Source organism: Schistocerca cancellata, chromosome 6 (assembly GCF_023864275.1).
Source record: "Schistocerca cancellata isolate TAMUIC-IGC-003103 chromosome 6, iqSchCanc2.1, whole genome shotgun sequence".
In the NCBI taxonomy this organism is placed as follows: domain Eukaryota; kingdom Metazoa; phylum Arthropoda; class Insecta; order Orthoptera; family Acrididae; genus Schistocerca; species Schistocerca cancellata.
In genome coordinates, this window is record NC_064631.1 from 691,293,339 (window position 1) to 691,314,559 (window position 21,221).

At 38.4% G+C, this 21,221-nt stretch overlaps 1 protein-coding gene across 3 annotated transcripts in view; it reads right to left on the reverse strand.

Annotated features, from left to right (window-relative positions):
* LOC126191240 (voltage-dependent calcium channel subunit alpha-2/delta-3) overlaps positions 1–21,221 on the reverse strand; it is a 792,714-nt gene that overhangs the window by 229,011 nt on the left and 542,482 nt on the right. For all 3 annotated transcript variants that reach the window (XM_049932047.1, XM_049932049.1, XM_049932048.1), the window contains one exon: positions 3,388–3,438. In XM_049932047.1, the coding sequence (XP_049788004.1) occupies positions 3,388–3,438 (51 nt within the window). The remainder of the gene's footprint in view (positions 1–3,387; positions 3,439–21,221) is intronic.

Sequence of the window (21,221 nt, forward strand, 5' to 3'; positions counted from 1 at the left end):
GAGGATATAATATGAACATCAACAAAAGCAAAATGAAGATAATGGAATGTAGTCGAATTAAGTCAGGTGATGTTGAGGGTATTTGATTAGGAAATGAGGCACTTAAAGTAGTAAAGGAGTTTTGCTATTTGGGGAGCAAAATAACTGATGATGGTCGAAGTAGAGAGGATATAAAATGTAGACTGGCAATGGCAAGGAAAGCGTTTCTGAAGAAGAGAAATTTGTTAACATCGAGTATAGATTTAAGCGTCAGGAAGTCATTTCTGAAAGTATTTGTATGGATTGTAGCCATGTATGGAAGTGAAACATGGACGGTAAATAGTTTGGACAAGAAGAGAATAGAAGCTTTCGAAATGTGGTGCTACAGAAGAATGCTGAAGATTAGATGGGTAGATCACATAACTAATGAGGAAGTATTGAATAGGATTGGGGAGAAGAGAAGTTTGTGGCACAACTTGACCAGAAGAAGGGATCGGTTGGTAGGACACGTTCTGAGGCAACAAGGGATCACCAATTTAGTATTGGAGGGCAGCGTGGAGGGTAAAAATCATAGAGGGAGACCAAGAGATGAATACACTAAGCAGATTCAGAAGGATGTAGGTTGCAGTAGGTACTGGGAGATGAAGAAACTTGCACAGGATAGAGTAGCATGGAGAGCTGCATCAAACCAGTCTCAGGACTGAAGACCACAACAACAACAACAACAACATTCATCCAAGGGCCTCAAACTATCAAGTAGCCCAAATGACCCTGATGTGCACTCCGCATATGCTCTGCTATTCAATTTACCTGCTTCCTTTATGTAGTGCACCCCTTTACCTTCAAGGGAAGTTCTACAATTCTCCACTCCATAACACAGGTCCAGATGTCTGCAACCAAGACCATCACAGAGTCAACAGAGACTCTGGTTGAGTTCTTCCATTCTCATCCAAACTAAATGACCCTGATCAATTGTGGAAACAATGCTGCAAATTATAAGCTCTGCTTGCACCTAACAAGCAAGGCTAGTAGCCTACACCAATTCCACCAGCAACCTGTGTTAACCAAGGATAGTCTCAGAATTCAGGCAACAGGTATGATTCCCACTGAGATGAGCCACAAATTGAAGATGACTGCACCCTGTACACCCTCTCTGTGCACCTTCAATAGCTGCAGGTAGGGCTCTTCTCTACATCTCAGATGAGGCCCCCTGACAGACATACCAAGTACACATTGGCTCTTTTTCCAGCCATTGTAGGGACTCCATAATGCACCTAACAATGGAGTTCCCAATAGCTAGCACACACCCCACCACCATCACCACCACCACCATGCTGAAGGAGTGGCCACTTGACTGTTCAGGTTCTACTAATAAAATTTGAATAAAAAAAGATAAAAACAAGCCCTGTGGTCTTTTAGACAGGGATTTGCACTACCAAATTTATCAAAAAAGTCAAAAATCTGTACCATACCATTAAAAACCAATGTACTGCATTAAATTCCAAAACCTTCTACAGTGTCTCATGAAATGAGGACATGTGACACTGATGATGTTGCTCTGTCTGTCTGACAGGAATGTTCCTCTCCGATTATGCATCTGAAGCTGCCCCTAGGGGTCTCCCAGTCAACATTGGCATAAGACTCTTTCTTTTTAAGAATCTGGCAGTCCAGTAATGCCCATTCCAACCCTCTTGATACTTTTTAAATTAAAATAAACACAGCCTCTAATGTAGCAGGCAAGTAGTGGCAGAACTGAAGCTGGAAAGTTATGTTGTAAGTCATGCCTGAACAATTTAGGTAGTAAGAGCACAGCCCACGAAAGGCAAGGTGCTGTGTGTACGGTCAGCACTCCGTGTCTGATAAGCATGCAACAAGAAACCAATACAGAAAAAGCCACAATGGGATTCCTCAAATTGCAGCAAATGTTGATGATGTTGAGTCCCATACTTCTTTACAGAGCATACAGGAGCGACGCGGGAGACCCGCGCCGCCTTACTGGGCAAGGTCCTAGTGGAAGTGGTTTGCCATTGCCTTCCTCCAACCATAATGGGGATGAATGATGATGATGATGATGATGAAAACGCCACAACAACACCCAGTCATCTCGAGGCAGGAAAAATCCCTGACCCCGCCAGGAATCGAACCCGGGACCCCGTGCTCGGGAAGCGCGAACGCTACCGCAAGACCACGAGCTGCGGACCCACTTTTGATATCAAATTGATATGCTAATCTATTAATTAAATTGATGACAAAATTCCTTAACCTATTGCAGCAAATATTATGTCACAAAAAATTAACAATACATAATAAATGTTCTCCTGCTGCTGATAGTACAGAGATTTACAGTGAAGTTTTCTTAGGCTATGTTTGTCAAATAGTAGTAAACACAAAATGTTATGTAATACAGCAACAAGGATCTGGACACACTTTCCACTAGTTGATATGCCCTCTCACCATTTGTTTTGAACTCTAAGAGACGGGTAACGAAGTTCAATACATACTCAGCTCTCAGTGTCCAATGGCTCTTAATCTATGTTAATATCTTGTCCTAATTTTTCTCCATCCTCTTCCATAGTGTTTTATGTGACTATTTTCTCCTTTCTTCTTTGGTATATCTGTCTTACAGCAGGTTTTGACTGGATGCTTTCCATTTTCTTCTGTTCTGTGCCTCTTCCTTAATCTGCTGCTAACTTAGTCCATTTGTAATGCTATCCAGCATTCAAAGCCTGCTTCTTCCTCTCCCTCTCTTGTATGCAGTTTTTCCTTTGATGATTCTTTGTTGCAGGCCATTTTTTTGCAATATATACTCTAGCCAAGATATTTTCATAATTCTTATGACTTCCACTAGTTTACATTCCTCTCTGCTTCTTAGAAGTACTTGTTCATTTTTCATTCTGAAAGTCTGTTTTGCTTAAAGAATTCTTCTCCACAACCATATTTCACACCTAATCAAGTATTTGTAATCTTTATTTTTGATTGTCCATGACTCCCTGCCATATAATATTTCACTCCAGCAAAATACTTGGTGAATGTCTTTCTTAGTTCTATTGGAAGTTCTTCATGCTGTCAACAAGCCTTTCTGTTTTTCAAAATCTCTTTACCCATTAATACTCTACTTCTTATGCCCTCTACAAAGTCTCCATTTTCTGTCACCAATCTTCCACAGCATTAGTATCTAAAAGATGTTATTTGTGCTATAGTTTTCCTTACAATGATATTTTGATGTAATCGTAATGTTTGTCGATTATCCAATGTACATTTACAAATCCTTTCCTCTTAGACATGAGCAAACATTTTCTCCTTGCCTCTCAATCAAGTTACTTCTGACAAACACACACACACACACACACACACACACACACACACACACACAATGAAAAAGTTGTGTTATTGATTATGTGTACTCACAGTAATATGAATCCTTGGCGAGTTTGTCTGTTTTTCCTGCTGGTGTGTTAGCTGTAGAAAAAAAAAAGCTTTGTATAAGCAAGCTGCATGTTTGATGGCTGTTAGCATTATCAAAATAAGTATTTTTTAATTAGTGATATAATGATCAGCAAATTTAATGAAATGAAGGATTCAAATTGGATTACCTATACTGTTAATGAATTTAAAGAAAGAAAAGTATAGTAGTGTGTGACTGAAAGCAAGTCTATAAGCACAACTGATTATATCTTTCATCCCGTAGGGATAGTACCACTATTTTCAGTGAACAATGATTTAAAGAAAAAAAGCCCATCTTTAAATTACATTAATTTTCATCAATTTCCTGTTTAATACTTCAGCTCAATTCCCACCATGAAACAATGCCATATTAGTTAGTAACCTTCTTCAATCAAAGCAAACAAGATAATGACAGTTCATTAACTGATCTGGAGCAATAATGATTACATGGGGAAAAAAGACACTGGAATGATGGTTATCTTCCATTCCATGCAAGCTCTTTCTTTAAAACCATAATTTATTTATACCAAGCAGTATATCACACCAACTGCATGGCTCAAATCTCTCAGATCCGCTTCTCTCTCTCTCTCTCTCTCTTTCTCTTTCTCATACAAACACACACACACACACACACACACACACACACACACACACACAAGGTTTTTGAGTGCCCAGTGGTGCTGTTCGTTTGTTCATACACATTTGGGGCAATATATAAAATGTACAACAGACAATTAACATCCATACAAGAACATGTACACCGAGATACATTTGCTTTCACCCATCCAAGAGAATTTATTCAGTTTTCAAAATGATAATTATGACTATTCAATGAACTTTTGGGATTGCAGCTGGATAACGTTGACTCATTAGGACTCATATTTCTGAATACAGCTGCCAGTATTTGAGATTGCAATTTCTTAGTGAATGTATTATTCCAGCACAATCTTCTCAGGATGAAAACATATCATTCATGGACAAGTGCTGCTCTGAGAATAGCTGACTTGGAAATTTCAGAATGTTGGGCAAAATGATGTAAGACATGAAGATAAGATGAGCTTTTAACAACACAATTACCAAAAATGGGCAACAGGGGAACAACTGGCTGTAAAAATGAAACATGGATACTGAATTGTGTCTAACATTACAGTTGCAAAAATTTTGGCATGTACTTAGTGTACCTAAAATACAATGGGCATGAAGATTGATTTTCAAAACATTGTTAAAATTACGGAATTACACCTCAACTGACAATAGACAGGGAAGTCTTCTTGGTAAGAACCATTTTCTGCTTTCTCTTTAATAGAACAGCACAGTGCTCAGCAATAATTTGATGAATATAGGAGGACAACAAATAATGATTGTACAATATTTATTGTACACTGACAAGATTGAAACGCTTTTGTGTTAAACTGGATAACAATTAAAAATTGAGTTAATACATAGATAAATTAATCAATAAGCTCCAGTACAACTTTGTTTTTTTTACAAGTACAATATTTAATCAAAAGTATCAAGACACTCCTATATAAAGCAGAATTGAGCACTAGATGTCACAAGAAGTGGATCTGCCAGTGTAAAAGGAGGCAAGGGGTATGGTGTTGCTCAGCAGAGAGGCAATGAGAGCAGAATGGGTCAGCTGGGTGAGCTCAGTCACTTTGAATGTAGGCTACCCAGTGGGTGTCATCTGAACAACAAATCCATCAGAGACATTTCAACTCTTCTCATGCTTCCAACATGACTGTTGGTGGTGTGATTGTGAAGTGAAACTACAAAGGACAAACCATGGCTAAACCAATTAAGGCAGACCTCATGTACTGATGGACAGGGACTGTCAAGCATTGTGGAGTGTGGTTGTTAAAAATTGCTTGAAATAAACAGAGAGAGAAAAATCACTCTTGAGTTCAATAGTGCTATGAGCAGTCTATCCACCTAATGGAAGGTTTGGAGGTCTGGGTTTGGTAAATGCCTGGAGAATGTTATCTGCCATCACATGTAATGTCAACAATGAAGTACAGAGAAGGTGTGTGGGGGTGTTTTTTTGTGGTTAGAGTGTGGTCCCCTTACTGCACTTAACAAAACACTAAATGTGGACAGAAATGAACACATCTGACAGTAATATTTACTGTTTACAGTTGGGGATCAGTTTAGAGATGATGATTGTATCAGCATAACAGTGCATCCTGTCACAAGGCAGCATCTGTGAGGCAATGGTTTGTGGACAGTAAGATTCCTTAACTGGAATGACCTGCCCAAAGTCCTGTATTGAACCAAAGTCTTAAGATAAACCCTTTGGGATGAGGTAGAAGTCAGCTTTGTTCTGGAATGCAGCATCCAACATACTACCTTCTCCGGTTTCATTTCTTGTGGAAGAATGGGCTACCATTTCTCCACAGACATGCAGACACCTCACTGAAAGTGTCCCCAGCAAATTTCAAGCGATCATAAAGGTGAACAGTGCATGCATCCAATATTAATGTCCACTAATAGGTGTCTCAATATTTTTGATCATATGGAACTGTCTTCTGGGCTAGTGTACTTAAAGCATTTATTGAGTAACAGTGCGGGGTAAGAATATTATGTAAACTAGATAACTGCACATCTTGCAGCTACCTCCTTTTAGGTCTTTGGAATCTTATAAGCCATTGACAGTATATTTATTCCCTAATGGTTTTTGTTGCCGATAACAAAAGTCAGTTTCAGCTGTACTGTGGTTTGCACAAATGCAATATGAAACACGCAAATCATTTGTAGTAGACTTTTCCTCTTAGCCTATGCTTCAGCCCGTAGTTATGTGCTCTGGAGCAAAGGTATTCAACGTGTTCCAGAAAGAAACTTTGAATCCCTATCCATTCAAAAGAAAATTAAAAACATTAGCCACTCCTTCTACAAGTTATCCATATATCTACATTCAAAGATTGATAAGTTCTGTTAGCAACATGACTTGTCATGCAGCTTTACAAAGGACTTTGCTACAAGTAGCAGTGCACTGTAAAAAACCCTTTGTTGAAAACAGATGCAGTAAATTATTCTCTTTGAAAAATACCAATGTAATCTAAAAATTTTAAACTGCAAACAGAAGATAAACCATAGATATTTCATATAACTGTTGAAGCAGCATTTTTTTAAGTAGCAGTTTCCCTGCTGATTTGCTACATTACATTTGGATGGCAGAAGCACAAATAGTACTAGAAAGTGTGGAACAACAGCTTATTCTTAGTACTGTGAACAGATTAAGTTCCAAAGAGTTGCTTGTCTTTTATTAATGTATAAATCCTCTCGTTCCATTTCCCAAGAGGTTCTCCTGCTTTATGTCATCTAAAGAACACAAGCAAAGGATGAGTGAATGGACCCACTACTGGAGATATACAAGTTGGGGATTTCCATAATGACTATTATTTTTAAGCAGCTTTCTTATTTGGTTTGGCTACAAATATGTCGCAGCACAATATATACAGATGTTTACATGCTATGTGACTTATTTGGTTAGAAGGACCTTCTTGCACAGTTGTGGGACACATCACACAGTTAGAAATGTCGGCTACAAGTTGGGACAGCAAGTATAAAATTTCAGAGTACTTCTCCACACTATGATTATTCAAGTATGAACCATGTTGATCACATGAGGGACCAGCTTAACTGCAATATTTGCTCCATGAATATTCCATCCAAAATCTTGCAGCCACAGATTGTGTCACTTCTGATTTATTTGTTGTCTGCACAACATATGTTAACAGGTAAAACTTAATGTGTTTCAGCTTTGTACCTGAAAACTGCTTTCCTCACTACTTCCTGATACTGTTTCTCATCACGTGCCAGCAATTTTTGGTGTATATTCTTAGACTATCCTTGTCTTGTAATCATGACATCCAAACCTCTAGAACAGACCATTTATCCAATTTGAATCTTCAATCACATACGTTGTTACTCTGGACATGTTTGTTTTTTGGCATCACCATCAAAGGTCAGAGCTTGAAAGAACCTATAATGCATGATATGAAACTATCCATCAGCATCTCCTTTTCTTCGCATAACAGTCTTCAGTAAAACAATTTCTTATTCTTCTCATCTTCCATATTTACAGCTGCTGTTTTCTAAAGAGAGAAACTTCTGTTCCTGTGTACAATTCTGTTATTGCCTCTCATTTTCCACTTATCCACAAAGCTAATTTGAGATTGCAGAAACAAACTATTATCTGCTTTGTTGTGCCCTAAATTTTATGTTTTTTTCTGTGGCACATACTGACACTACAGTGTTCACCTTTAACACACTAGTGTTGAAGGTGTCATTAAACCAGCTTAATTCAAGGACTTCAGTGATTACTGTGGCAGAATGTTATCAAAAGATCTCTCACAAAACACAAAGAAATTATGTATGTATGTAAAGACTGATAGAAATACCCAAGTTATCATCCATCTGCTCAGTAACGAGACAGAGACTGAAACTGAGAGTATGAAAGAAAAAAATATTTACTTACTTATGTAACCTGACTTCCAATATTTCCTTTGTGTTTGAATAAAATCATGAGTGTCAGATAAATCCACTTTGAAAACCTCGTTCCAAAAACTTCACATAAAACATAAATGTGCTTTTTGTGTTAATTGTACAAAAACTCATGCTTATTTTTTTATTTATTTATTTATTCATCCGTGGAACAATAAATATTGTATGGATGTCGTCAGTTTACAACACATGCGCACACATTTACATTTACAATGAAACAGGTTTCTCATATTTTGTGTAGTTTTTATAACTAGTCATACACACATTTATAATTACATAATATTTTGGTGATAATGTCATATGTTGCTAATAACCTACATCTATGTTAAATATTCTTTTACAGTATAACAACTTTTACTTACTAAGAAGGTTTTAAGCTTTTGTCTGAAAGTGAGGGGCTCATTTATTTCTTTAATTTCCTGTGTTAATTTGTTATACAGTTTTATCCCATTATAAAATATACTTTTTTGCTTTTGGCTTGTTCTTTCTATCTAGATGGAGGTGGTGACAAGCTCTTGTTTCATGGTCATGTATTAGGCTGTTTGTGTTGTACATGTTGAGATTTTTCTTAATGAACATTATGTTCTGAAAGATATACTCACAAGAAACAGTTAGAATGCCTAGCTTTCTAAATAATTCTAGACAGTGGGTCCTGTTGTTGCTGTTTGTTATTATCCTTATGGCTCTTTTTTGTACTTTGAACACAGTTTGTATGTTACTGGCACTTGTTCCCCAAAACATGATCCCATAGCTGAGGACTGAGTGTAGATATCCGTAATATGTTATTTTAAGACAGGTATTATTGCATACCGGTGCAAGGACTCTAAGAGCATAGCATGCTGTTGATAATTTCTTTGCCAAAATGTTAACATGGTTTGTCCATTTCATTTGGCTGTCTACATTCATCCCTAAGAATTTGGTACTTGTTACACATTCTAATTCATTATTATTAACTTTTATTCTAGTGGCATTGTGTTTTTTGTTCAATTGGAAGTTAATATAGTTAGTTTTCTTTACATTTAGGGTTACTTTATTTTTTAATGACCAGTTGTGGACATCATTGAGAGCCTCGTTAGCTCTTTCTGACAGTTGTGTTGGATTTTCACCTGTTATTACTATGTTGCTGTCATCAGCAAAAAGTATTTTTTCTCCATGTCTGATACTTTGTGGGAAGTCGTTAATGTATATAAGAAACAATATTGGGCCTAATACACTTCCCTGTGGGACGCCTATACTCACATTTTCTGGGTCAGACAGGTGTTTTATAAGGGAATTGTTTGAAACTTGTGATATCTCAACTCGCTGAACTCTGTTTTCCAAGTATGATTTGAACCACTTCTTTGTCACACATCTTATTCCTATTTGCCCCAATTTATGAAGTAAGATTTTGTGGTCAATTGTATCAAAGGCCTTGGACAAGTCTAACAAGATCCCACTTACATTTTCACCTTTGTCCAGTGCTTCTAAAATTACTTTAGTGAACTGTGCTATAGCAGATTGTGTGCCTTTTCCGGGTCTAAAACCAAATTGGTCATTGGAAAGAAGGTTATAGTTATTCAGGTAATTTAGCAGTCTTTTTTTGACTAGTATTTCTATTATTTTAGAAATGATAGACAGTATAGAAATCGGCCTGTAGTTCTCTACATTTTCCAGATCTCCGTTTTTAAGGATAGGTATAACTTTTGCTTGTTTTAGGTACTCCGGAAAGTATCCAGATTCGAAAGATTCATTAATTATGTCTGTTAATGGGCCCTTTATGGAGTCTATACATTCTATAATTACGCAGACTGGGATTTCATCAAGTCCTACTGAAGTTTTATTTTTTAGTTGGTGTACTACTAGTGCCACTTCCCTTTCTGTAGTTGGCAAGAGCACTATTGAGTTTGTTGGCTGGTTCTGAGTAGGTAAACCATACGTATCTGGAAATTTCTGCTGTAATTTTTTTGCAATACTACTGAAATATGAGTTTACAAAATCAGCTAATTTTTTAGGGTTACCTACTGGTACATCTTTGTTTTTAATATGTGAGTTGAGGTCCTTTTTAGCAGAGTTAGATGTTTCCTGTTTGACAATGTTCCAGGCTGCTTTGCTCTTGTTTTCAGCTTCAAGTAATATTTTGTTGTTTGAAAGTTTTTTTTTTTTTTTTTTGCGGCTAGCAACACCTTTCTGTATATTTTCCTGTACTTTTTGTAGAATTGCAGAACTTCTGGGTTAGATTGATTATTTTTTATGGAGTTGAGATATCTAAGAGTTTCTGAGGATTTTTTGATACCTGTAGTCACCCATGGATTTCTCTTTGTAGTTTTAATTTGATAAAGAGTCTTGGGAAACATCTCTTCAAATCTGAGTTTAAAAATTGACATGAACTTGATAAATTTCTGATTTGCATTGGTTTCTGCACAGACTTCCCTCCAATCTTCATATTCTAGCTGGGATTTAAACTCATACAGGGCTGATTTGGAAAACATTCTTTTGTATGTACACAGTTTAGGAGGAGTTTCTACATGAATGTTAGTTTTTAAGATCTGGCAGAGGTGGTCTGATAGGCCCAGGTTTTGGACAACAATATGACATTTTTTACTATCAATATCTGTAGCTACATGATCTATAGATGAGGAAGATTCTTTCATTATTCTAGTTGGACAATTAACAAGGGAGGATATTCCATAACAGCTTAGAATATTCACATATATGTTGCTAGCCTTATCAGGCTTCATCATATTAATGTTTAAGTCACCACAGATAATTACATTTGCTTTTGGTCCAGAAACCTTGTCTAAGCTTTGATTCAGTTTTGAGAAGAATATATCAATGTCTCCACTGGGAGAGCGGTACACACAAAATATGACTAATTTTTTTGCTATGCCAGATCCTATTATTTCAACAGCGGAAAGTTCAAAATGTTTGTCCTCACCTAGATCTAAAATATTATATCTAACTTTAAATGACATACCTTTTTTTACACAGATACATGAACCTCCACCTTTCATTGAGATTTTGCTATAGTAACATGCAAGGTCATATGAGGCTAATGCAATGTGTTCAATTTCCTTCCCTTTGCACCAGTGTTCAGTGACACACAAAATTTGGTTATCAAAATTTTCCAATTCTACTTCTAGCTGTTGTGCTTTGTTCTTTATGGCTTGAATGTTTTGGTGAAACACTGTTAGGCATTTGTTTTCACTTATCTTGGTGGCGCCCTTCCCTTTAGACCTGATGCTAAAAAATCCTTTAGATGAGCTGGTGGAATGGTTATTCTTCTGTTGATGACAGTGGAGGTGAGTCTGTTGCCAGTTAGACTTGGAAGTTGGTGTAACTGAAGGTATCTGTCTTATGTTAGTCTTGTAACTGAGGCCGGGTACCAAAAATCCTGCAGAGTTGTAAGTTTCCTGGTTCTTGTGCTTCTTCTGTTTGCTTCTGTTACTGCTGATGATGGTGAAGCTGGTGAAAAGTCTTTCACTGTTGAAGACTGAGGAGGGGCCAATACTGATGAAAGGTCGTTGGCTGCTGGCACATCAGGCATTTTTTTTCTTGTTAATGATGCAGTTGTGTAGTATGTAGCTGCTTCTGCTGAAGCTGCTTTGGAAACTTCTGTCCTAGTTAAATCATTTATCTCAGCTGTTTTTGAGGAAAGTGGAGATTCTAGTGCTGGACCTGTTGTCAGTGATTCAGTTTCATTTTCTTGTTGGAAATGTTCAGTTGCTGTGTTTGGTGGTGGACGTGGTATGGTCGTGCTATTCTTGTCCTTAACTGCCTTCACTGCATTAAGGATTTCTTGACTAATGAATGATTTTCCGAGTTTATTTCTGTGAAGCCCATGCCTTGTAAAATGACTTCTCTCTGTAGATGGTACGTCCACATATGTGGCATTTGGGAGGCTTCGGCAGATTTTCTCAAATTTCCTATTAGTAACTGTGATTTCTTTGTTGACAGGATTGTTCTATAAGATCATGTCTTTGTGGGATACTGGCAATGAAGAAGTTAACATCTGTAATTTTCTGTAATGTACTATCGTGTTGTTTCTGTAATTTTTACTGTGATGTTATGAGCCATACGCTAAATAAATAAAATAAATGTAATGTACTTCTTAGAGCTCTTGTAGCGAGTTTGCCCTCCTTCCTATAAACATCATTAGCACCTCCTATCATTAAACAGTTGCTTCCCAGCTTCAAAGAATGTTCACAGTTTTTTAAAACTTCGTGCAAAGGGGCACCCGGTTTTGTTATTTCACTAACCTTGAATATAGTTTGCATGTTACACAAAATGTTGGCTAAGCCCTTTCCAAGACTGTCTGAAAGTATGAAAATATCTTCTTTGTTCTTCTTACCTGTATTGGTAGTTATCTTGTTTGCACGATAAGTATGTTCCATGTATTTTCTGGTGTTTCCTTTATTGTTATTACAGGACTTCGTAGGCCTACTGAAATGATTTGTGGTTGCTGCATTTGATGAAAGTGCTTCCTTTCTTTGGCTCTTTTCACATATTTCATATTCGTCACACGTTAAAAATTCAAACTTATTTGCTTGTGGGAGACGAAAGTTGTTTTCGTTACGATTAACATGACAAAACTTTTTAGGCCTAATAAAGTTATCGTTTTGTTCGTTTACAACCGTTTCACTACACTGAAACATGATATATTGGATATTTTGAAGCACAGTGAAAAACTTATTTTAAGCTCTAGCATTAGTTGTAACCAACATTCATGCTTTATGCATTAGCAGCTATGTCCAAAAAATTATTCACCCTAATTTTCAGTGTAAATACACATGAATAAATATAATTTTTGTGAATTTTTGGAAGTTAAGAGAGTTGAACAACACATTTTGTAGTAAATTACTGGCATTTGTAATTTACAGTTAGCACATATTATAGTTGACATATCACATTACATTTAGTTTCCCTTTCAACAGGGGTGTATGTTGTCTGCATTTATCACAAATGAATGCTATTTATGATTTTGTTAATGACTATAAAATCAAAAAAGTTTCAGGAAGTAAGTTTTGTCTTAGGTTTTTCTATTGTCTTAATAGATATCCCAATTTCTGTATTAAATACTTTAGTTCTTAATGGGAACTACTAATATTTTAGCTTTACAGGTCAATAAGTTAAAAATAAACTTTTCCACAAAACATTGCACCAGCCACAATGCCGCCCCACTGTGAATGCTGCTCTCGAACACAGGACGAGTTAATAGTAACACACACACACACACACACACACAAAGGTATAGATGCTCTGTGTTTTTCAGTCCTCAGTGTTCACTGCCATACGATTACAATGAATGTAGCATCATCAGCTTTCCTCACCTGCCTCCAATATGGTCCAAACTAAAACACTGGATAATTATAGAATTCCTTATCTGTCAAACCCAATTAGTCCTTGAAAAATGAAATGTTCGAATGGCACTTTTGGCCACGAGACCGTTTTTGGGGTGTTTGGCCACCTGATGCAAGTCTTTTCATTTAATGCCACTTTGATGACTTGCACATTTCTGATGATGAAATGATGAGAACAGCAAGTACACCCAGTCATAAGTGGAAAAAGTCCCTGACCCATCCGGGAATCTAACACAGGGCCCTTTGATTGAGAGTCAGCACCTCTAACCAAAAGACCATGAGCAGCTGACTTATCAGCCCTTTATCATCCTCTAACACAGTGTTTTTCATCCTTTCTGAATACATGGCCCCTTTCCAAGTAAAAATATTCTGGCAACCCCCAGAATGATAATAAAAGTATGTCAGTGATTTCAAAGGCAATGGATTTAATTTTCTTTCTATTGATACTATACTGATCGAGAAATCAAGTGCAATGTGAAAAGAGGTCGCAGTGCTCTGTGGGCAAAGATATAATTATATTATTTGCCGCAGTAGAGGTGTGGGGGTGAAAAGGGGTCAACAGGGGCATAGTCACGCATTTTCAGTCTCTACAATTAGTTGTCTCACTACTCCAGCAAGTACGGACATGATTATTGTCTTCGCACTTCACTCTGAGCCAGCATAAAATGGACAAGTTTCTTTTCTCCTGTGACCACAACCCCATGAGCAAGTCTTTGCGACCTCCCAGGGGGTCGCAACCCACAGGTTGAAAACCACTGCTCTAACAGAGTAGGCATCCACTGCCATGGAACAAAGGAATATATGATGGATACTCTCTACCAGTTGTGTGAGACACATGTCAACATCTGCCAACTTGATCTCATCCTCAAAGTTAAGCCAGAATAACTTCTGACATATCAAGACTTCACACTATACTGCAGAGCAGCCAAAAAGGACACTGGGAGGTTAAAGTCAGGTTTTCCAGACCTTGCACATATTTCTTCTATGACCCCCAATGAAATGACGTTCCCTTAGTCCATGACTCTAAACCAATGGTCGTCAAACTGTGGCCTGCCATCTACATGTGGCCTGGATCTTGTTCTTGTGTGGCCTGCGGGTCTCAGCCGAATTTTATAACAATGCAACTATGCTTCTAACAACTAACAGCAAAGTCCAAAAGTGGCAACTAATGTTAAGAGCTGCCCAAGAGTATATTTTTCTTGCTCAGTAACAAACAAAAATACTTGCAGAACAGTAATATTTTGAGATGTGCTTCATTTTAATTGATGTTGGTGAATTCGGCCATGATCTTCATAAATCTGGCCACTTACGTCAGGGGCAGAGTGGCATGTAGCCTGACAACTGCAGTGTTTATAGAAGTAAAGGGGAATATTTTACTGTTTGCCTTCCAGTGCTGACAACTTGCAAGTTTGCACAACTAGTGGCAATCAGCATCTATTGCATATATGTGGAATGGAGGTGACATGGATTCATGGATGTACATTATAGAGATGAGCATCTTCAATTGTGGTATATGTTTGTAACAAGTAATGTGATATCAAATTGAGGGTGTTGCTTTAAAGTGCAATAAGTAAAAGAAAAATCACATTCAAAACATTTTGTAAACATCTGTGATAACTCGTATTACAATTACTGTAATTATTTAATATAAGATACTAATTTAGGTAGGTTACCAATTAATAATAAGATCAGTAGGGGAAGTTGTGGCAAAGTGGCCAGGATGGAAAAAGTGTCTACTGCATAATTTTATCCTGACCAGCACTGCTAATTGTCAAATAGTGGTAAGGCAAGATCCAATATACAATGCCACTATTGTCAATGAGATTAAAAGAGGAAGATCATTTGTTATTTTTTAGTAATCCCCATTTTTGAGCCATCTGATGTAAGATAATTCATTTGTGTTACACTTGTTACCTCACTTCAAGGGAGAATAATAGTTTTGTTTCAATATCAATGTTTAAACAATGTCTTTTGGCCTACAAATATAGTTTCTTGTTATTTATTTTACTCAAATAGTTTCTGCTGTTGATCACTATACCTACATGATGTCCAATGGGAAAAGTGGCCACACTACTCATCAGGAAAATAAGAGTTATTTACTTCCAAAAACCATAGATAATAAAACAGAGAAAATGGATTTCTAAACTCTTTTACACAGAAAGCCATCATCTGCCATTCTAACCCATCATGATAATTTTGAATTAATTAAGTTATTTTGGCCTAACACAAAAGACTGACTGAAAATAGTCTGCTGCAGTTGATTGGCACTTGTTTCATTTACTATGGCATGAACATTCCTAGAAAATATGCCTGGTAATCAGAAAAACAAATATGGGGTCCTGCTGTAATGGCACTGGCCACAGTACCTGCTCAGAACGGAAAATTGGTCAATATGTAAGCCTTCAGAACTGCCACACAAGGGAATATCAAGACATACATGTGAACTCATACATGCTTAGTTTTGTTACCTTTGTTGTAAAAATTTAAGTTCAGTGTGTTTCCTTTTAGTTTCTTTTATCAAATGTTCTTTTATGCTCTTTTGAAGAATAAAACGTTAATTCTGTGCATTTCAAAGCTACATGCAATTATGTGTGTGGGTCAACTAAGTGGCCCCATAATTGGTGATCCTGTCTATGAACTTTTGTGCCTTCCAATGAGTGGCGTTTTCAACGAACAGTGGAAATATGCATGAAGACAATAAGCAATGAAGACAGGCTATGCCACCACCAAACAGCATAAAGGTTTTGGAGCTTTCTTTCCTGTGGAATATGAACATGAAGCCCATGCAAAACATCATCATCATCATCATCATCATCATCATCATCATCATCATCAACAACAACAACAACAAAAAGGCGTTAATTCTGCAATGACTACATATCACAGGACAATTAATGCTTTTGGTGATACAGAAGGTGTTATGCCAGACTTCAAGACTATCAGCTCAGGTAAGTATAACAGAGCTACAACCACAGTTTGAAACAAGATACCTGTCCATTAGTTTCAGCAGCTTGTCCCGCCTGCAATGTCAGACACTGCAGTTTATGGCCAGCCAACCTAGGTGTAGTATAAGGGGTGTTCAAAAAGAAATTACAGAAACCAGTACCTGTATGTTAGAAGTATTGAACCTGGCTGTTGAGACACTTGTCCCATTGTGACACAAGGCAGTGAATGGCTGTCTCATAAAATTCCCAGGGCTGCAATGTTAACCAGTTCTGCTCATACAGCTGGACGTCGTCGTCTACATGAGTGCAAGAAAGGTTATGCTGACGTTCTTCTTTGACCAAGATGGCCCCCTTCTGATTCCCTTCCTGCCGCATGGGACAATAGTGAATGTCCACTGTTACTCACAAACCTTGACCACTCTTTGCCAAGCAATCAAATCAAAACAACCAGGCAAACTCACTCATAGGGACATTCTGCTCCACAACAATGCAAAGAGTCATATGGCCAACACAGTCATGACGCTCCTGCACAAATTCAAATGGGAGGTTCTCAGCCACCCTCCACACAGTCCGGACCTCTCTCCCTGTGATTATGCTATTTTTGTACCCTTAAAAAGGCTCTAAGGGGCAAACGATTCATCTTGGATGACGACATCCAACTGTATGTGTGTAACTGGTTAACAAAACAGCACTGGGAATTTTATGAGACATCCATTCACTGCCTTGTGTCACAGTGGGACAAGTGTCTCAACAGCCAGGGTCAATACTTCTAACATACAGGTACTGATTTCTGTAATTATGGCTCCGGCTCGTTTCTTTTTGAACGCCCCTTACATTTGGGCCAACAAACTACAACACTGGTGATGGACATTACAGTGCACCCACTGCCAGACATAGCTTACAACAAACTGAAAGATGAATTGATGCACTCCTGTGCAGAGTCCACCAATACCGTAGTCAGGCAAGTACTATATCAGGAGAAACATATGATGAGACCTCCATCAGAGTTCCTGTGGCATCTACGTAATTTAGTGAACAGTGCCACAGTGTCTGATGATGTGTTACTATACTTTTGACAGCAACAACTACAGGCACTAGTACAAACACCTTTGGCAGTACATGACAATAAGTCTACCAACAAATTACTGCAGATCTTTGATAGGGTCTGTAAAATGCTCGAGTCTCCCAAACCAATTGCCACGACACTGGTGGGCCACTGCCGGTCGAGTTCACCAGAGATGGTGACTCCAAACTGCATGGCAATCACATCGTGACATGCATAGAGCGTTTCTAATGAAATCCGAAGCTTAAAAACCACAGTGGAAGGTGCTAAAAGTTGAACTCAGAACTAACAGAAGAGCTTTCATAGGGTATGGTGCTAACACAAATGTTTTGGTCAATACATTGCAAAATGTACCTCACTCCACTGTTATGCAAACAGCCAATGCACTGACAGTTGCAGTGCTGTGTCTACACACAGTTATCAGCAGCCTCTTCAACATACATGTTCAATCATGTCAAAAAGGCTGTATGTGTCAGACAAGCACATAGGCAAAATGTTCCTCATTGACACTGAACCTGCCATCAGCACGCTGCCTGTAAGCCACACACCAGACAACAAATGGGATGTTCAAGCATTGTTGAAGTCACTCAATAACTATGAGATCAACACTTATGGACACAAAATGTTCAACTTTGACATCAGTTTTCCACACCTCTCATATGGTCATTTGTAGTCGCTGAGGACTCTGAACCTATTTTAGATGCAGAGTTCCTCACACATTTTGCACTAACAGTTAACCTACAGGAAACATGATTATGGAGCTCAGTTGAGAACACTGCAATATCAGGGGCTAGGCGCCATCCTGCTTACAGTGCATTACAATTTCATCCTCAAGCGAGTTGCAGTTACGAGTTCACCATAACAGCACCAAGCACAATGCACTGCACCTGGACAACCAGTCACACTACATGCATGCAGAGTTGCACCTGAGAGCTTAACAGAGAAAAAGGTAATTTTTGAGGAAATGTTGAAGATTAGAATCATTGTCTCCTCTGACAGCATATGATCTTTGCCTCATACACCTTGTCCACAAGAAAGATTGCTCAGGGAGGCCATGTGGCCATTACTAGGCCTTAAATGCAAGAATAATTCCAGACAGGTATCTGGTGCCCAACATGAACGACTTAACATACACATGAGCTAGTACAAAGTTTTTTATCATCTCAACTGTAAAAAAGCCTATAACCAGATACCAGTAGTAGTAAGTGACATTCTGAAAATTGCAGCAATCATGCCATTCGGTTTATCTGAATTTTTCTTCATGTCTTTTGGCCACGAAAATGATGCTCAGAAGTGGCAATGTTTCGTGGATGAGGTGATCAAATTATTCTCATTTTGTTTCAATTACTTGGACAACATCCTCGTGTTCTCCCCTGGTGCTCAAGTGAATGAACAACAGCTATGTGAAGTATGCCATCAGCTGTTGGTCCATGGAATAGTATTAAACAAAAACCTGCGCGTCACTGGGAAGACTCAAGCCACCTTTTTGGGCCCTACTGCTTCAGCCAATGATATTTGCCCATAGGCAGAGAGGATTACAATGCTATAATCTCTGCTGAGGCCAGCAAATTACCAGCAGCCAAGATGCTCCCTGAGCATGGTAAATTTTTACTGTCATCAGCTCCCAACAGCAACAACAGCACGCACACCGCTCACAGATGCACTTCCAGGCTGCAATGTTGCTGAATGCAGACCTGTCACATGGACACCTAAAATGGTCTGCGGCAACCGTCAAAATCGGCAGTAGCAGAGCACTGTATTTCCTTGGGACATTCAATGGAATACAATGTAACAAAAATTTTATCCCCGGTTTCCGGTTTTTGGGATTCCGTAATCAAGGAATCAGTGGAAATACGTCTTGCCAATAATCTTATAAATCGTGACAACGGCTTTCAGCTGGATAAAAATTGGAATCCTGTTATTAAAATTATACAATCACAGCGGAATCGACAGTGTCATTCGATACTCAATGACTAGATGAACCTTTATTTCCACCACCGAGGGCAGCACGTACAACTCGGCTATGCTGCGCATGTCAACACCTGACGCATGCGCTGTAGGATGCCAGTACATTTCACATGCGCGAGATTCGGCATAAATACCGCGACTGCACCTGGGCTCTTCAGTAGTTGTGTACTCACCTGATGATGGCCGGACGTCTCTGGGCCGAAATATCGTGGCAGAATGTCGACGGGATCCGGCTGCATACCCGGAAATTATTAGAAGAAGAAATACGCCGGGAAAATTTCAGAAGTCACAAGGTACTACACGTTCTCCAGGTGAGCTTAACTCAGGCAGTGTTTATTCATTCATCTGGTATCTCAAGCACATCTGGCTATAGTTGTTGATGCAAGTTAGATGGCAATCACAGCAGCACTCCACCAGCAAGAAGACCAGCACTGGCAGCCACTTCTAAACAAATTGTCTATGGACTATCCTGTGATTGGATTCATGATTTCCTCTCAGAAAGGTCACAGTTTCTGGTAACTGATGGAAACTCATTGAGTAAAACGAAAGTGATATCTAGCATTCTGTAAGGAAGCATTATTGTGCCTCTGTTGCTCTTAATCTACAAAAATGATTTAGGAGACAATCTGACCTGTCCTCTTACACTGTTTGCAGATGATGCTTTCATTTACATTCTAGTAAAGCCACCAGAAGATCAAAACCAATTGAAAAATGATTTTGACAAGATAACTGCATGGTGCAAAATGTGGCAATTGAATCCAAATAATGACAAGTGTGAGGTCATCAACATGAGTAGTAAAAGGAGTATTAAATTTCAGTTACACAATTAATAATACAAAGCAAATGGCTGTCAATTCAACTAAATACCTTGGGATTACAATTCGAATTACAAATAAGTAAAACTGTATCTATCACATAGATAATGTTGTGGGTGAGGATGCTTGCCCATTCTCTTCTAGAGTACTGCTGCACCATATGGGATCCATATCAGATTGGATTGATGGAGGACATCAAAAAAGTTCAAAGATGAGCAGCTCATGTTGTATTATTGTGAAATAAGGGAGACACCATCATGGATATGATACACGAGTTGGAGTGCAATCACTAAAACAAAGTCGTTTTACATTCCAGCAAGACCTTTTCACGAAATTTCAGTCACAAGATTTCACCTTAGAATGTGAAAATATTTTGTTGGTACACACCTACATAGGGAGAAATGATCATCATAATAAAGTAAAAGAACCCAGAGCTCACAAGAAAGATTTAACCCTTCATTTTTCCCATGACTGTCCTAGAGTGGAACAGTAGATAAATAGTTAGAGGGTGATTCGATGAACACTCTGCCAGGCACTTAAGTGTGAATCGCAGATTAATCGTGTATATGCAGATGCTGAAAATTTGGTGCCTGGCCACTTTTCTTGTATTTGTGGTGTGGCAGAGATTTTGGACTATAGAGGACTTTGTGTATAGAAGGAAACAGATCCACAGTTACAACAGTTACTGAGTGACTCATGTACGTAGCTTCATGTGCCAAACTCTTAAGCTGAAGCTGTAGCGTGATGTCCCTCGAAATAAACCACTCCCACACATTTCACAGAAGTTGCAAAAGACAGCCTTTGACAGTGTCCACAGCTTACCTCATTCAAGAGCCAGCATTACAGTCAGATTGCTTACAGACCAATTTGTGTAGCCTTCCATGAAGAAAGGCAGACTTGTGGGCAAGTTTCTGCATCTCGTGCCAACAGAATAAAGAGCATCATCATGTACATGCTGAGATTGGTAACTTCAAAGGCACACTAGCTAGCTTTGTCCACATTCGCATTGACCTGGTTGACCATCTTCCAGCGTTGAATGGATACAGATACTTGTGTATTGCCATAGACAGATATGCATAAAGGGCTGAGGCAACCACGAATACTGACACATCAGTAGAAACTACAGCAACAATGCTCATGTGTACATGGATTGTGTGTCACTATTATC